Source organism: Protopterus annectens, chromosome 8.part1 (assembly GCF_019279795.1).
Source record: "Protopterus annectens isolate FY-2018-M chromosome 8.part1, PAN1.0, whole genome shotgun sequence".
In the NCBI taxonomy this organism is placed as follows: Eukaryota; Metazoa; Chordata; order Ceratodontiformes; family Protopteridae; genus Protopterus; species Protopterus annectens.
The window spans coordinates 70,843,149-70,857,262 of record NC_056742.1 but is presented as its reverse complement, the minus strand read 5'-3'; the positions used below and the strand labels follow the sequence as shown (position 1 = coordinate 70,857,262).

Here is a 14,114-nt window from a genome sequence, read left to right as displayed (position 1 = left end):
ACTCAACAAATTTCTCATATGATTCTGGAATGAATCCCATGTGTGTATACATTAAGATTTTTATATTACAATATATGAATCACCGTTCTATATGCTGGTGTTGAATCCTGCCTTCTACCCACTATGTTTGTAGAGATTGTACATTCTTACAGTATTTGCACGGGTTTTGCAGATATTCTATTTTTCTCATATCTCCAAGAAAATATATTGGTTGATAGGCTACTGTAAACTTTCTATACAAATTATATTTATCCTTGTCCTTGTTTCCCAGAATATGGCTGAAAAGGGTCCAAGATAGACATGTTCAGTTTCCAAGTTAACATATGAATGAATTCAGTTTCTTATATTTCTGAAGATTAATTACCAAAATAGTTCAGAAATTCTCCACACACTGATGACTTTTTTGTAATAGCATAATGAAAGAAATGTGAAAGCAGCACATACTTTACGCCAATTTGAGTATAACCTCAAGGGTTTACTACAGGATTTTTGGGAGGGTCTGCATGTCACTGAATTAATTAATGTTTTCACTGAAAGGGACAGATGACTATTACTTTGGGTTCTTCTATGGGTCAGAGGCACATGGGATATATGCAAATGATCCTTATGAACATCAGGTGTTTCAGCTCACTGGCGATTCTGAATGCCCATGACACGCCAATGAGTTGAAACACCTGATGTTCATAAGGATCATTTGCATATATCCCACGTGCCTCTGATACAAGAGGTTTGGGAGGTTACCCAGTGGAAGTTCTAGCTTTGTTGGAGTTTTCATTTTGTTTTTTATTGATTGGTTCTTCTATGGGTAGAATTTGGGAGAGAGTAAGGAAGGGAATTTAGTCATGGAGATGCCATTATCCTTTTCATTAGTTATTTGCCAAATATTAAATGGGCAGCCAGTCATGTGACAATGATAAGGAGGCCATCAGGATCCATTAAAAGAAATGTGTTTATTATCTCAAAAAGAAAAGATAGCTCCTTGGCACAGATTGAGACTAAACTTCAAAGACATGGATTTCACCAGGCAATCATACACTGGAGGAGCTGGGCAGAAAATATGGGATTGTGCGATCAATGCCAATTCAGCCATCATTAGTGGCTAGGTCTGGTTACTTTAGACCTGCCTGGTAGTGTCCAAGGGATAGATTGAGCTCCAGAATGGCACAAGAGCCCTTTGATCTTCCAAGATTTGAGGGAAAGATGAGTAAAACCAAGGAAATGTGCACCCATTGTCTTATTAGATACAGGCTATACACCTTTAAATGGTACATCTCTAGCTAATGAGCTGAAAAGCTAGTTACAGGGATTAGTATGTCATGTGGCTTTGGACAATTCAGTAAGCAGTATGAACCTAATTGTGTCTTGACTACAACTATTGTCTGTGTGATATAAGTACATTTGCTAGAATGGCATGGTATCAAAAGTAGTAAAATACTTGCCAGAACTGGAGAAATGTGTAGAGTATAATTCTCACTGGAAATATGGCACATCTTTTTCCCCTCCTTCACTGGAGTTCTTCAACATCTGCCTTTGTGTTGTACTTGTTGGTCTTTAGGGGAGTAGGATTAAAAATAATATGCATGGTCCCAGCAGGCAGAGAGGTTTCCTTCTCTTTGCTCCTTATATAGCATGGTGAGTTAGAGATCTCTAATCCAAGAAGTTATAGTCCTATTGCATGAGACAAGCTGGGACCATCAAGTCATATGGAAGGCAAGACTTTACAAGTATGGAAAATTATTAGAGTGACACTACAGCCAAACAAACTTTAAAAATAACATGTGAAAAATAATCCTGAGTTGAACAAATGTCTTGCCAACCATCATTCATATAGAGAGCACTTAAAGCTCATCAGTTATTTACTTGTGCTTGTAATACTTACATATACATGTTTGTTTATAAACTGCATTTAAAAAAAAAAATCACCAACAGCATACCTGTAAGCAGGTACCTCTACAGGTCCATAGGTTCATAGGTGTTTGCTAGGCTAACAACCACAAGGGCCTTTTTAAGTCTAGCCATGCATCCCAAATCTCTGACAAGTTCTGATACCCTTGATAAGTGTCAGCAGGGGCTTGGGAGATGAAACATTTACAAGCAAGGGCCATCAGAGACATAGGTGCCAAACCAGGGATGCATATTCTGTTCCCCATCCAATTGTCCAAGTTACACTTAAACTGGCTTAAAGAGGAAGTCTGCTTCACATGGATGGGGAGTCTGTTCCAGAGATAAGGTAGTCTCTGGAATACATACCTGTCTCTCCAGCAGGTCCTATTTATATCACAGGCAAAGTGTAAGCCTTTAGAATGAATACTTCTGTGCTGTTTGTTTTGTGGATACCCAGAAGGTCCATCAGAGTGGCGTCTGAATGCCTTGTATGCCAAGCATTGATCTCCCCTCAACAGCCTGTAGGAGACAGAATACAGGGATAGGGCCTTGAGGTGGTCTGCATAGAACATGTTACTTACATCCTGTATTCTATTAGTCAGCAACCTCTGTGGACATTCCAATTGCTGGATATGCCTAGTTATGTATATAAGGAGCAAAGGGGGCATTGTACTCAATGATAGGTCTGATGAATGCTGAATACAGTGGAACAATGACTTCCTTGGATCTAGATGCCATATCTTTATTTACAAGTTGAGCAGCATAGAATGGTCTCCTAACTACTATAGACACATGATGGTCAAAGGCTAGATTACTATATGTGTTCCCAAGTTCTTGACTACAGGGTCAAATTTTTTGGTGTGTTGTCAATATGATAGTTACCAGGGGTGGATGACTTCCCAAAGGGTACTATTATGCATTTCTTGAAATTTAGTTTTTAGTCCATGGCTCTGACACCAGTTGTTTGTTTATGTTAGCCCTTCCTGGACAACACTTGTGTTGGTATGGAATTCAATGACAGCTCCTAATTTTTAATCCTCTCCAAATTTAGTGAGCCACAGGCCATTGACATCGGCCTTGACTCCAAAGAAGTAAATGTCAAAAATGAGCAGTTGCAGGACTTATCCCTGAGGTACTCCACTTGTGACTGGCCTCTTTGTAGAGGTGGCCTCCCCAGTTCTAACTTCCTGGGTCCTGTCTGTGAGCCAGTTGGCTATCCACCAGCTGACATAAGGGTTTGTACCTAATCTCTTGAGTTTGTCAACAATGTCTGAGTGGGATATTGTGCCAAATTCCTTGGCCAGGTCAAGGTAGGCAGTGTGAACCATTTTGCCCTCATCCATAGCTTTGGTGACCTTCTCAAAGAAGTCCACCAGCTTGAGTAGGCATGACCTGTCAATAAGAAATCTCCACATTCAAGATCTATAAACATTTGAAATACAATACAGTTGTATTACTAATCTGAACACAATATGTACATTTCAGTGAAACAGTTAAATGAACACTATGTCCACAGAAGCCAAAATGGTAGCCTATGTGGCGCAGCACATTAAATATACTGAGATACCATTAACCCACATACATTTCTGCAGTGTTCTTATATGTATGGTTTCTAATCAAGCAGATAAGAATATCATTTTCAACAACAGATTTGTACAAGGACTCATGATTAGAAACCTGTGCAATTTCTGAGTTTTATTATTTATAGTTTAGTTTGGGATAATATTCTACAGTATTCTGAAATAATTTCAGTGAGTTTCCTGAAAATACAGTAATGTGTGAAAATACAGTGAACATATACTACTCTTGTAAACATATCTGCTTCAACAGTAACATTTGCATGGTGTAGACCACTCTTGACTCTTACACAGTTCATTGAGACAGAAGACTTCTTTCTGGCGATTCTGTGACTTGTAGGTCATTATAGGAAGTTAATCTTATCATAGGAAAAGCTGTCTTTTTCAACTATTTTTATCTAATTTGCCAGTATATTAGCGAAAAATGTTTGCAGGTACATAAAAACACTAGAAAACTGTTGACATAATTAATCATGTGATGAAAAAAATGCATATTTCTAATTTTAAAAATTGTTGGTGCTTTTATAATATGGTGGAGACAGTAAAGTCAACTTGATTTTTATGACACTGATGAATACATAGCAACTATTTTGCAGTTATCATTAAGTCTTCCCAGCTATGCACCCAGAATCTCTTCAGTTGTTATTTTATTATTGACTAACATTGATTAATATTTTAAAGTTTAGCAGTACATACGTATTTGCAAAGGTTGCTTACCTGGAGTACAAAAATGGGTGAACCGTCAAGCTCTTCAATTACACTGCCATAATATTCACTCTTTGAGAAAACCGGTGCTTCATCATTCTTATTTGTCACACTGATGGCAACAACTGCATAATCCTCCCATTTACCATCTGATGCAAGCAAATGAAGCTCGTACCTCTGTGCTCTCTCAAAATCCAGAGACTGGGAGATGAAGATAGTGCCAGCTTCAGGTTCAACATTAAATACCCCATTGACATTTCCTGACATGATCTGATATCTCAGCTTAGCATTGGCATCTGTATGAATAAAGGATATCTCACTTTATGTAGGATAGGATATATAACAGTTGTGCAGCTTAGTACTATAGATTATCTATAGTATGGAAGAGTTCCTAGTTTTTCTGTGTTCTAGCAGCTTACATTCTCTTGTTATCATATTAAACACAAATGAACTGATAGCATTTTTTTAATAAATCACTTTGAATTCATTTTGTATAGCTACAGATTGCTAGAGGATACCGCCTTTATGGTTATAACAAAAAAATATCATGGATATATGCACAAAAACTTATTAATGTTCAACAAGGACATAAGTCTCAACTCTTACTAATTGAAAGAAAAAGGAGAAAATAGTACTTAGTAAATATTATATAATATTATATAATATAATATAATAAATTATTAAATAGTAAAATAGTAATATATATGCTAATATGCATGTGAATGCCAAGGTAGTTTACATTAGACAGAAAGCATGAAGAATAAAAGGGCCCAGTGGTTCAGCATACATGGCTGTGCTAGGATGCATAATCCTGAAAAAAGAACATTCCATTAACTTTACAGTTCATATATAACAAAAGGTTTGATACAAACACATGTAGTATAGTTAATTAAATAAATGTTGTGTACTTCATTAAAGAAATACAATGTATTATTAAGGAACAAATCATGTAACATTTAGCTATGATACTGTAAAAATACTGCAAATACCATTGTTGTCAAGCACCTAGAATACAAAATGCGCTCCTCAGTCTTAAAGTCTCATTTCATAGTACGTAAGATAAGCTGATGCAGAAACACATCAGCTGTGTAGATCAGCTTGTTTTTTCTCCGAGAAAATTAACAAGGTTAACAATGCTTTATTGGTCCTGGACTCTACTAAAAAATAAAGGACAAGCAGGTGAAGCATCAATGACTGTAGAAACCCATTTATCTGTTGCTGGATGGGTTAAAGACAATTACCTGGGAACTTAGGTTGCAGCAGCATAATGGACATTAATGAAATGGAAATGGTAATGACAAGTACTGAGGAACCTCTGTAAGAACAGATACTTTGGCCACCAAGAAGCTGTCTCCTGTGAGTACTTAAATAAAAACAACATTTTTTGAGATTTCTTTCTTAAAAACTGTCTCAGGTTTCAACTTTCTGTTACCTAAGAAGTTCATTTGTGAGTGTTCTGCCATTTCACACTGAGCTTGATCGAAGGAAGGACACTGAGGAAACTCGGAGCTATAATATATAACATTAAGTATCCTGTTTTTTGTTTATTTTGTTCTTTATTTCTTTGTTATTTATAGCACTTTGTGTACTGTGTATTTTTCTAGCTAGTTTCACTGTGTGTGAGGTATTAACTGGAAATTGTCCACTTTTATTAAGCATCTGTTGGGTTGTTTGTTTCTAATAACTTGTTGCAGTTAAACTCTTTTCTAGAGGCTCCTTTAGCTGTTTAAAACTTTCATTTAAAGGCTCACTGCTGCTTTTCAGCTGTGAGAAACATTTCTGCAGTTTGTTTCCCACCCTCCCTTCCTGTTGGTATACTGTTTTTATAGTTGGTGGCTTTGCAGTTGCCCACCCCTAGTGTAAATTTGATCTGGGACCCTCCTCCCAGTCTAGTGTCATTACTTCATTCTACCCAGTACAGGGAGAACATTTGAGAAGGCCAATCAGCTTAGTTTCTGCTACTCCTTTCTCTCTTTCCACTTAAAAAAAAATATATATCTGCTTTTACTGTATTTGTGTTTCTTCCTACTTTATTTTGCTTTTGCGTCATCTTAAAAGTACTCAATTGTTTTTATTACTGCTTGGTGTAACTCATTCTAAGCCTTTTAGTTTAAGCACTTGGGCTTCAGACCAGTTGTTTTACATTAAGAAGGTTTGTGGCCTGCACTGTGGTGGCAGGACAAGTAGCTTACATCCTTCTAAGTTGGGAACTGCTGATTGAGGGCTCAGTGTCTGTTATTCTAAAAGTGTATTAGTTCTGGTTTAAGCACTTGGGCTTCAGGCCAGTTATTTTACATTAAGAAGGTTCGTGGTCTGCACTCTTGTGGAAGGAGAGGTTGGACTCTGCCCTACTGAGCTGGGAATTTCTGGTTAAAGGCTTATAGTGCCTGCATATTTGAACTGTTTCTTACTGAAATTGGTACACCTTGTTTGCTGTAGCATAGACTAGATCCAGGCCTGCTGAATCTAGCTTTGTTTGTATGCTTGTTGTTTGTTTGCTTGTTATTTCCCTGAAATGCTAATTTCACCTAAAATGTGGCTTTTCAGCGCTTCTGTGGATCCCTAGTGATATCTGCATTGCTTACTGTACTTATTTCCTTGTTTCACTTGAAAGAAAGTTACTGTTTGTCGTTTTTGCATTTAAGTTACCTGTAACACATTGCATTTAAGTTACCTGCCACTTGCTCACTAAGTCAGCACTAAAAAATTAAAAGCACCACACCCTCACAAACTCCCCTTGAGTACCTTGTTCCCCATTGGCCCTTTTTTCAATTATAAAGGAATTCCCAATTCTATTCTAGCATGTCCAAAGGTCAGTTGTCAATCTCCTCTCCGGTCCAGATGGTGAATCTGGGAATCTTGAGGCAATGTTACAACTGCCTCATGAACACAGACAACCCTCTCCTCCTCCCAACAAATTCCAACACATGTGAGAGATGCAACCATATAGCCAAACTGGGGGCTAAGCTCTCTCAACTCAGTACTGGCTTAACCAGTCAGGAGGAGAAGGAAACCACACTCACTACAATTCCAGTCTCACATAGACCTACCACGACAGCAAACCAAATACATAAACACACAAAAACATACTCGGAGGCTCTAAATAAAAATCTGCCTAAGCAGCAGAGACCTCCAAAGCAGACACCCAAGCAACTGCTACCCCAAAACAAAACACGTGCAACACATAGCTTACAAAGCCAGTGTGCCGAACAGTCACAGCCCTTAAGGCTAAACAACATAACTGATACACTTGTAATAGGTGACTCTATCGTCAGGCACACTGACGTCCCACTCACCAGGCTGAACAAGGAGAAGGTCATGGTGAGCTGCCTGTCGGGTGCTAGGATCCGCCACATAACACAAGCACTCAGGTCACTCCAAGGCAAGTACAAATATGACTCAGTCATTGTCCATGCTGGTGTGAATGACCTGAGACATACCTCCCTGGACTACATGAAAAGAGACATAGAGGAGCTCTCTGAGCATGTAGCTCAGGCCGGTATGACCCTGACCTTGAGTAGCATCTTACCCTCACCAAGAATGATGCCACAATATGAAGACAAGATGATCAATTTCAACAACTGGCTTAAGTATTGGTGTCATTCAAAGGGGATCCAAAGCCTGTCAGCCTGGGATGACATGCTCGACAAGCCACGATGCTTCGCTAGGGACGGCTTGCACCTGTCACCCCTGGGCTTTTGGATATTGGCAAAGGCTCTTGCTACCCCCATAGTGCCTTTTTAGACAAGGCTCAAAAGACAAACCCACCTCCATAGGTATCACAAGGGATAAGAAACTAAGAGTAATGCTACTCAATGCCAGAAGTCTAAACCTCAAGATGCACGCACTCGAAACTCTCCTTAGCATGGAGAACATCGATATCTGTGCAGTAACAGAAACCTGGTTCAAGGCTCCCGAGAGCACCCCAGCACTACCAGGTTATACCTCATACCATGCTTTTGGCCCCAAAACTTGGACCGAACCACAAAAGGAGGGGGAATATCAATATACGTCAAAGATACCCACACCTCCAGGTTGGTGGCACAGCATGAAGCATCAGAGACTATCCATGTGCAACTAACAGTGGGTAAAACTGCCTTCCAGTTTATAGCCTGCTACAGACCACCCTCCCAAACCCAGGAACCCCACTCGGCCTTCCTGAGAACACTGGAAAATATGAAGGTCTCTCCAAACACCATTATATTGGGCGACTTCAACTACCCAAACATAGACTGGGAGCATTACTCTAGCTCCAACACCCTAGCCCAAAGGTTCCTAGAATTTATAAACTCAAATGCTATGGAACAACTTTGTTACCACTCCCACAAGAGAGGAAAACATACTGGACCTGATCATCACCAACTTGGGGACTCTATGCTCCAGACCAGAAGTGTATCCCTCACTGGTAAGATCAGACCATAAACTAATCTCACTGGATATTCACATCCCGACCCCACCCCCTGCCCAGAAAACCACAGTGAAAAAACTTCTCTAAAGCAAATTTCACACTCCTCAAAACCAAGGTGGAATCCTTCAAAGCCCCCGGGCCTGTGGAAAATACGGCCCAGGCCACAGAATCCTTTATAAACGCATTCTATGAACACCTTCAGGAATGCATGGATCATGCAATCCCAAATAAAACCAAGACCCAATCCTCCAAAGGCAGACGTCCTGTCTGGTGGACCCCAGCCATAAACAAACTATACAATAGAAGGAGGAAGCTACTACATGATAGAGCAAAATCCCAAAAAGGGAAGGCATCTCTGATCAGTATTAGCAAAAAACTACGGGCACTCATAAAATCGTCTAAGGCCAGCTTCGAGAGAAAAATTGCACAGGACACTAAGGATAATCACAAGTCTTTCTTTAGTTATGTTAGGGACCTGGGTGGGAATTCCCAGATATGCTCAGAATTAGTCCAAAATGACAAAAAATACACTGAACCCACAGTCATTGCCAACATCCTAGCTGACAGGTTCAGCGCAAACTCCCCCCCCTTCCCTACCAAAAGGGCAAATATCTATCCCAGCAGAATGCTGCCCCCCTGACAACTCAGATGCTCAGGTAAGAGCCGCCCTCTCCAAAGCAAAAAACACAGCATCAATGCGACCAGACGGTGTCCTGGGCTGCGTCCTACATGAACTCCAAGAAGAGCTAAACCCAAACATAAAACTACTGTTCAATATCAGCCTTACTACAGGATATGTACCCAAAGAGTGGCGTACAGCAACAGTGGTCCATCTCCACAAAGGTGGTGCCTCAACGGATCCTGGAAACTATCGCCCCATAAGCCTGACTAGCTTGGTCTGCAAAGCTATGGAAAGGATCATCATGGACCTCATAAATAAAGATATTGGGGACCTACAGACACTGGATCCTACCCAGTTTGGCTTTGTTAAGGGCAGATCCTGCCTCTTAAACCTGGCTGATTTCTTTGAAACAGTCACCAAGGCCATTGACGAGGGGAAGGTGGTCCACACAGCATATCTGGACCTCGCAAAAGCCTTCAATACAATACCCCACTCGGGCATTATAGATAATCTCACCAGCTTAAATATAAACCCCTATGTCACTAGATGGGTTGCAAACTGGCTCAAGGACAGAACCCACATGGTTAGAATTGCTGGAGCCATGTCAGACTCCAAACCAGTTACAGGTGGCATCCCACAAGGCTCAGTCCTGGGACCTCTCTTGTTCGGTATATATGTCTCGGAGGTATAGGCCAACACGGAAGGACTGTGGCTGACCAAGTTCGCAGATGACTGCAAACTGGGCACCATAATCGACTCTCCAGCCGACACAAGCATCCTCCAAAAGGGCCTCATAGAAACAGACAACTGGTGCCAGAGCCATGGCCTCAAGCTAAATGCCAAAAAGTGTATAGTCATCCCCTTTGGCAAAAACAAAGTGCCCACAAATTACCACATATGTGGTAATCCATTAAGTACAGAAGAAGTAATTAGGGACCTGGGGACCCAAGTTGATAGCAATCTCTCATTTGAAAACCACGTGGCCAAAGTGGTTAGAAAAACATTTTATATAGCCCACCTAATCATGAAGGGATTCACATCTAGATCAGGGGAGGTCATCGTGCCTCTTTACTCATCCCTCATCAGGCCCATAATTGAGTACAATGCCCCTTTTGGGATGCACCTTACCACACACCTGCAGCAACTGGAAAGACCCCAAAAGTACCTCACCAAGAGGATCAAAGGGCTCAAACAGATGCCATATGCTCCAAAAATACAGAACAGATGGAAGAGGCACAAATCCGTAATCCACGCAAATTCCTTTATTAAAACGACTCTTCAGTCCAATAAAACGCAGAAACAATAAGTTTGACTATACAGTCCACTAACGCGATTACACCAGCACTGCATTTTCGTTTTGTTTCATTCTGTATTTTTGGTGTTTTGGTGAACATTGGAACAGTGATTCTTTTTGGTTTGTGTAGATGCCATATGCTGCCCGGTTAAAGAAACTCCAGCTCTACTCAGTGGCATACCACCTGCTCAGAGGCGATCTGTGCCTGACGTATGAAGCCATGCCCAACCCGGAATTAATGGACATGCTGCACCTCAGAAAATCCAAATCCCATCGAGCTACGCGCTTGAGAGACTTGAACCTCAGCACTGAAATAAATAGGACATGCTGGAGGGACAGATTCATAACCCAGAGGCTCCCTTCACTCTGGAATAAAATCCCAGTCCAGGTTAGGTAGAGTCCCTCATTGACTCTCTTCAAAAGGAATCTTGATGAGTGGATGGGAGATCGTAGGTTTACCCCGGGTATCACTTCTGTGTCACTGTTAGACAGAGGCACAGTATACTAACCTCGAAAAAGGGCATTGCAAAATTAATTTAAAATGGGTGGCGAAAGCCAAACACACTCTGGCTAGGCTTATAAATGCCCTAGGGCAGATAGCCTAGCATGAACCTATGAACCTATGAACCTATGAACATGAATGACCCAGAGATTGCCCTTTAAATGTTATAAAGGGAAGCAGACTTGGATTATCACTACCTTCTGACTTCAGATGAAATCATTTTATTCAAACAGGGCTATGGGGATTAAACAGTTTTCTGAATTTGCGGCTCTAAAAATGTTCCCAGCATCTGCACAGGCAAATGTGATATTCTTTATCTACACTGAGAACTGAAAAATAGCCAACAATGTTGATATTCAGCTTCAAACTAAAAAAATTACAGTGATGGAAAATTTCCTTGTGCGGAAGAGATGAATTATGGGACTTGAGCTGAACAAATCTGAACTAAGCCAACTCAGACATTTTTCCTGTGTGATGGAGTATTTCTGGACTAACTAGGAATCAGACCTGATTGTAACAGTCATAGGTTCATAGATTAGTACTAAACTAACTGCACTTCTGGGCCATTTTAAGCCTAGCAAATTACCCCATGTGAGAATCAAACCCTGCACCTTGTGTCTGTAAGGTAAGCATCTTAACCATTATGCCAGTCTCCTACCCCCAGAACTACTGATCCAATATGGTATGGCTTGGCAAGATGGTCCCATGATAAGATATTTCAGTGGGTAAGACAAAAAACATTCCTCTACAACCCAACCATGTAAAAACTGTTCTGGATGATGGTTATGTGTATGTGTACAGAAAACAGACAGTAGCCCTTGATAACTAATATAGCTGGGAAACAGAGAAGGAGAAACATACCAAGCATAGTGTGAGACGTCATCTACATTGGATTCTGCCACTCAAAAGAAAATGCAACATTTCCTAGTAGAAATAGATGCATATGCTGGGCTGGTAAATGCTTATTCAATTGTAATACCTGATGGGGATGCAACATTAAATCATCTCAGCAAGCAGATTCAAACATGTGGAGTGCACAAAGAAGAAATCCCAATTAGCAGGGTAAACTGTGCAACAGTGGATACAAGAAGGGGAATCTGATGAGTACAGCATATTCTTTACCATCCTGGTGATTGAAATGCTAAAAGAAAAAATAAGAAAGTCAGCAGTAAGACACATATCACAATAATGATGAAAAAGTGCTATCCCAAGTAATTTTTAGCCCCCAAAATGGACTCCTTGGTGGATCCATACTTTTTTATAGCCTTGTAAGCTAACCAATAAAGACAGTAGAAGTGCTGCTCTCAAGGACTGGCAAAAGAACCCAGAAAAATACTCCCAGCAAAGACTGAATGGAGTTCTGAAGGCATGAGTATGTCTGATTTAGGGCAAGATATTTCCTTAACATTTAGCAGCTCAAGTAATATTTATACAGGTTTAAATGTACAAGTATGTAAACAGTAAATGGTTGGGCCATTGGTTATGCTGCCATGATGGTCCTTTGTGCTCTAGATGTCATCCCAGCAATGAGACGATTTTTTTGAATAGCCTAACTCCATCCACTGGTTTGGGGGGGGGCATGAAATGGATGACCTGAGTAGTCCCCAATGCCCACCACTAGAGAATATGCACATTTGTACACTTGCTTTAAAAACTACCACCAATTGATGGCTGAGTAAATTTAATACTTGCTCCTCTGACAACCCTCTGCATTTCCACTCCTTGTCTGAGGGATAGTGGTAGTGAGCATGGCTGGTTCTATCCTTCCTTCCTTCCATCCTTTTCCCTCTCCCTCTCTCATTCTTCTTGAGCACTGATTCACATAATTAAACACTCCAACAGGTAGATAGTCTTGGATTTCCTGGGGCATAATCATGGCTTAATCACTCAAGGCCCCCAGTACTGATTATAGAATGGCATATTAATGGGTAATAATATCTTATAAGATTACTCAGACAGTGTGTGGATATATGAAAACCATGCTATATATTATAGAAATCATGTTTCATCAGTAACAATACTGTTAAAAACATTTCATTTTTTTATTTTAGGAAGCCTCTATTAAAAACAGAGTTTCTCCATTTTTTCAATAGCTTGTAGACCAGGATTTATTGACAGCTACAATTACAGTAAAATGAAATAACTAAGAAGAAGCAACCTTATTTTTAGACTGATTGTTTAAAGGGAAATAGTTTGCCTTGACAGGATAGGATAATAAGTGAATTTTAGTTGGATTATACACATTAGATACTTATTAATAATACAAGCAGAAATAAGTTAGATAAAAATGCACTTAATGGCAGATAAAGAAAAAAATAATTTCCTTAATTGTTATAATATTATTTAATGTTCACAAAGGGATATTGAGAAATACAGTAATCTTTATCTAAACTTCATATATTAATATTAGAGTAAAAAATACATTTCAAAAATAAATATTAGTCAAACTGAAACTAATAATAGTGACAATGAAATTAATAGAGAATACATTTTAAAATCAATAAATTTAACAAGTAATACTTTATCTTGGAAGATATTTACATGACAATATATTCATAGAATGTATATTATACCTCATAAAATGAATAAGATAAATTCCTGGATATATCAAAACATAATACTCCTTATTATGCAGATATTGATGAGGAAAATGTTAATACAAAATTGGAAGAGAGAAACCCGCCCTTCTTTTAAAAGTATCATAGAACAAACCACAGTTCTATTCCGTAGATAGATCAGTATTGTAGTGATAACATCTATTATAAATAAACCAAATTATAAATATTTGGTATAATTAAAAACTGCAGGAAAATATGAGGAAAAGAAAAGTTAGTGCTGGTTCTGATTTAAGATAAAATAATTTAATAAATAATTTAAAGATGATTAGATTGTAGATAATTACTTATATTTTTTGTTTCTGTTCATTTGAAATATATGTAATACTTTATCTTGGAAGATATTTACATGAAAATACAATCATAGAGTATATATTCTGCCTCATAAAATAGATAAGCTATATAAAATTGAACATGCTATGTGTCAGAGATGCAAAAAATTACTAAAAGCAGACTGACAGCACATATATTATGATTGTGAAAAAGTTAAAGAAATATTGGGAAGAT

General features: G+C 39.2%; 1 protein-coding gene across 1 annotated transcript in view; it reads right to left on the bottom strand.

The window, feature by feature from the left end:
* Positions 1–14,114, bottom strand: part of LOC122810195 (neural-cadherin-like) — a 1,307,756-nt gene that overhangs the window by 632,242 nt on the left and 661,400 nt on the right. Inside the window, exon 17 of the mRNA XM_044081677.1 lies at positions 4,179–4,462. Within this exon, the coding sequence (XP_043937612.1) occupies positions 4,179–4,462 (284 nt within the window). The remainder of the gene's footprint in view (positions 1–4,178; positions 4,463–14,114) is intronic.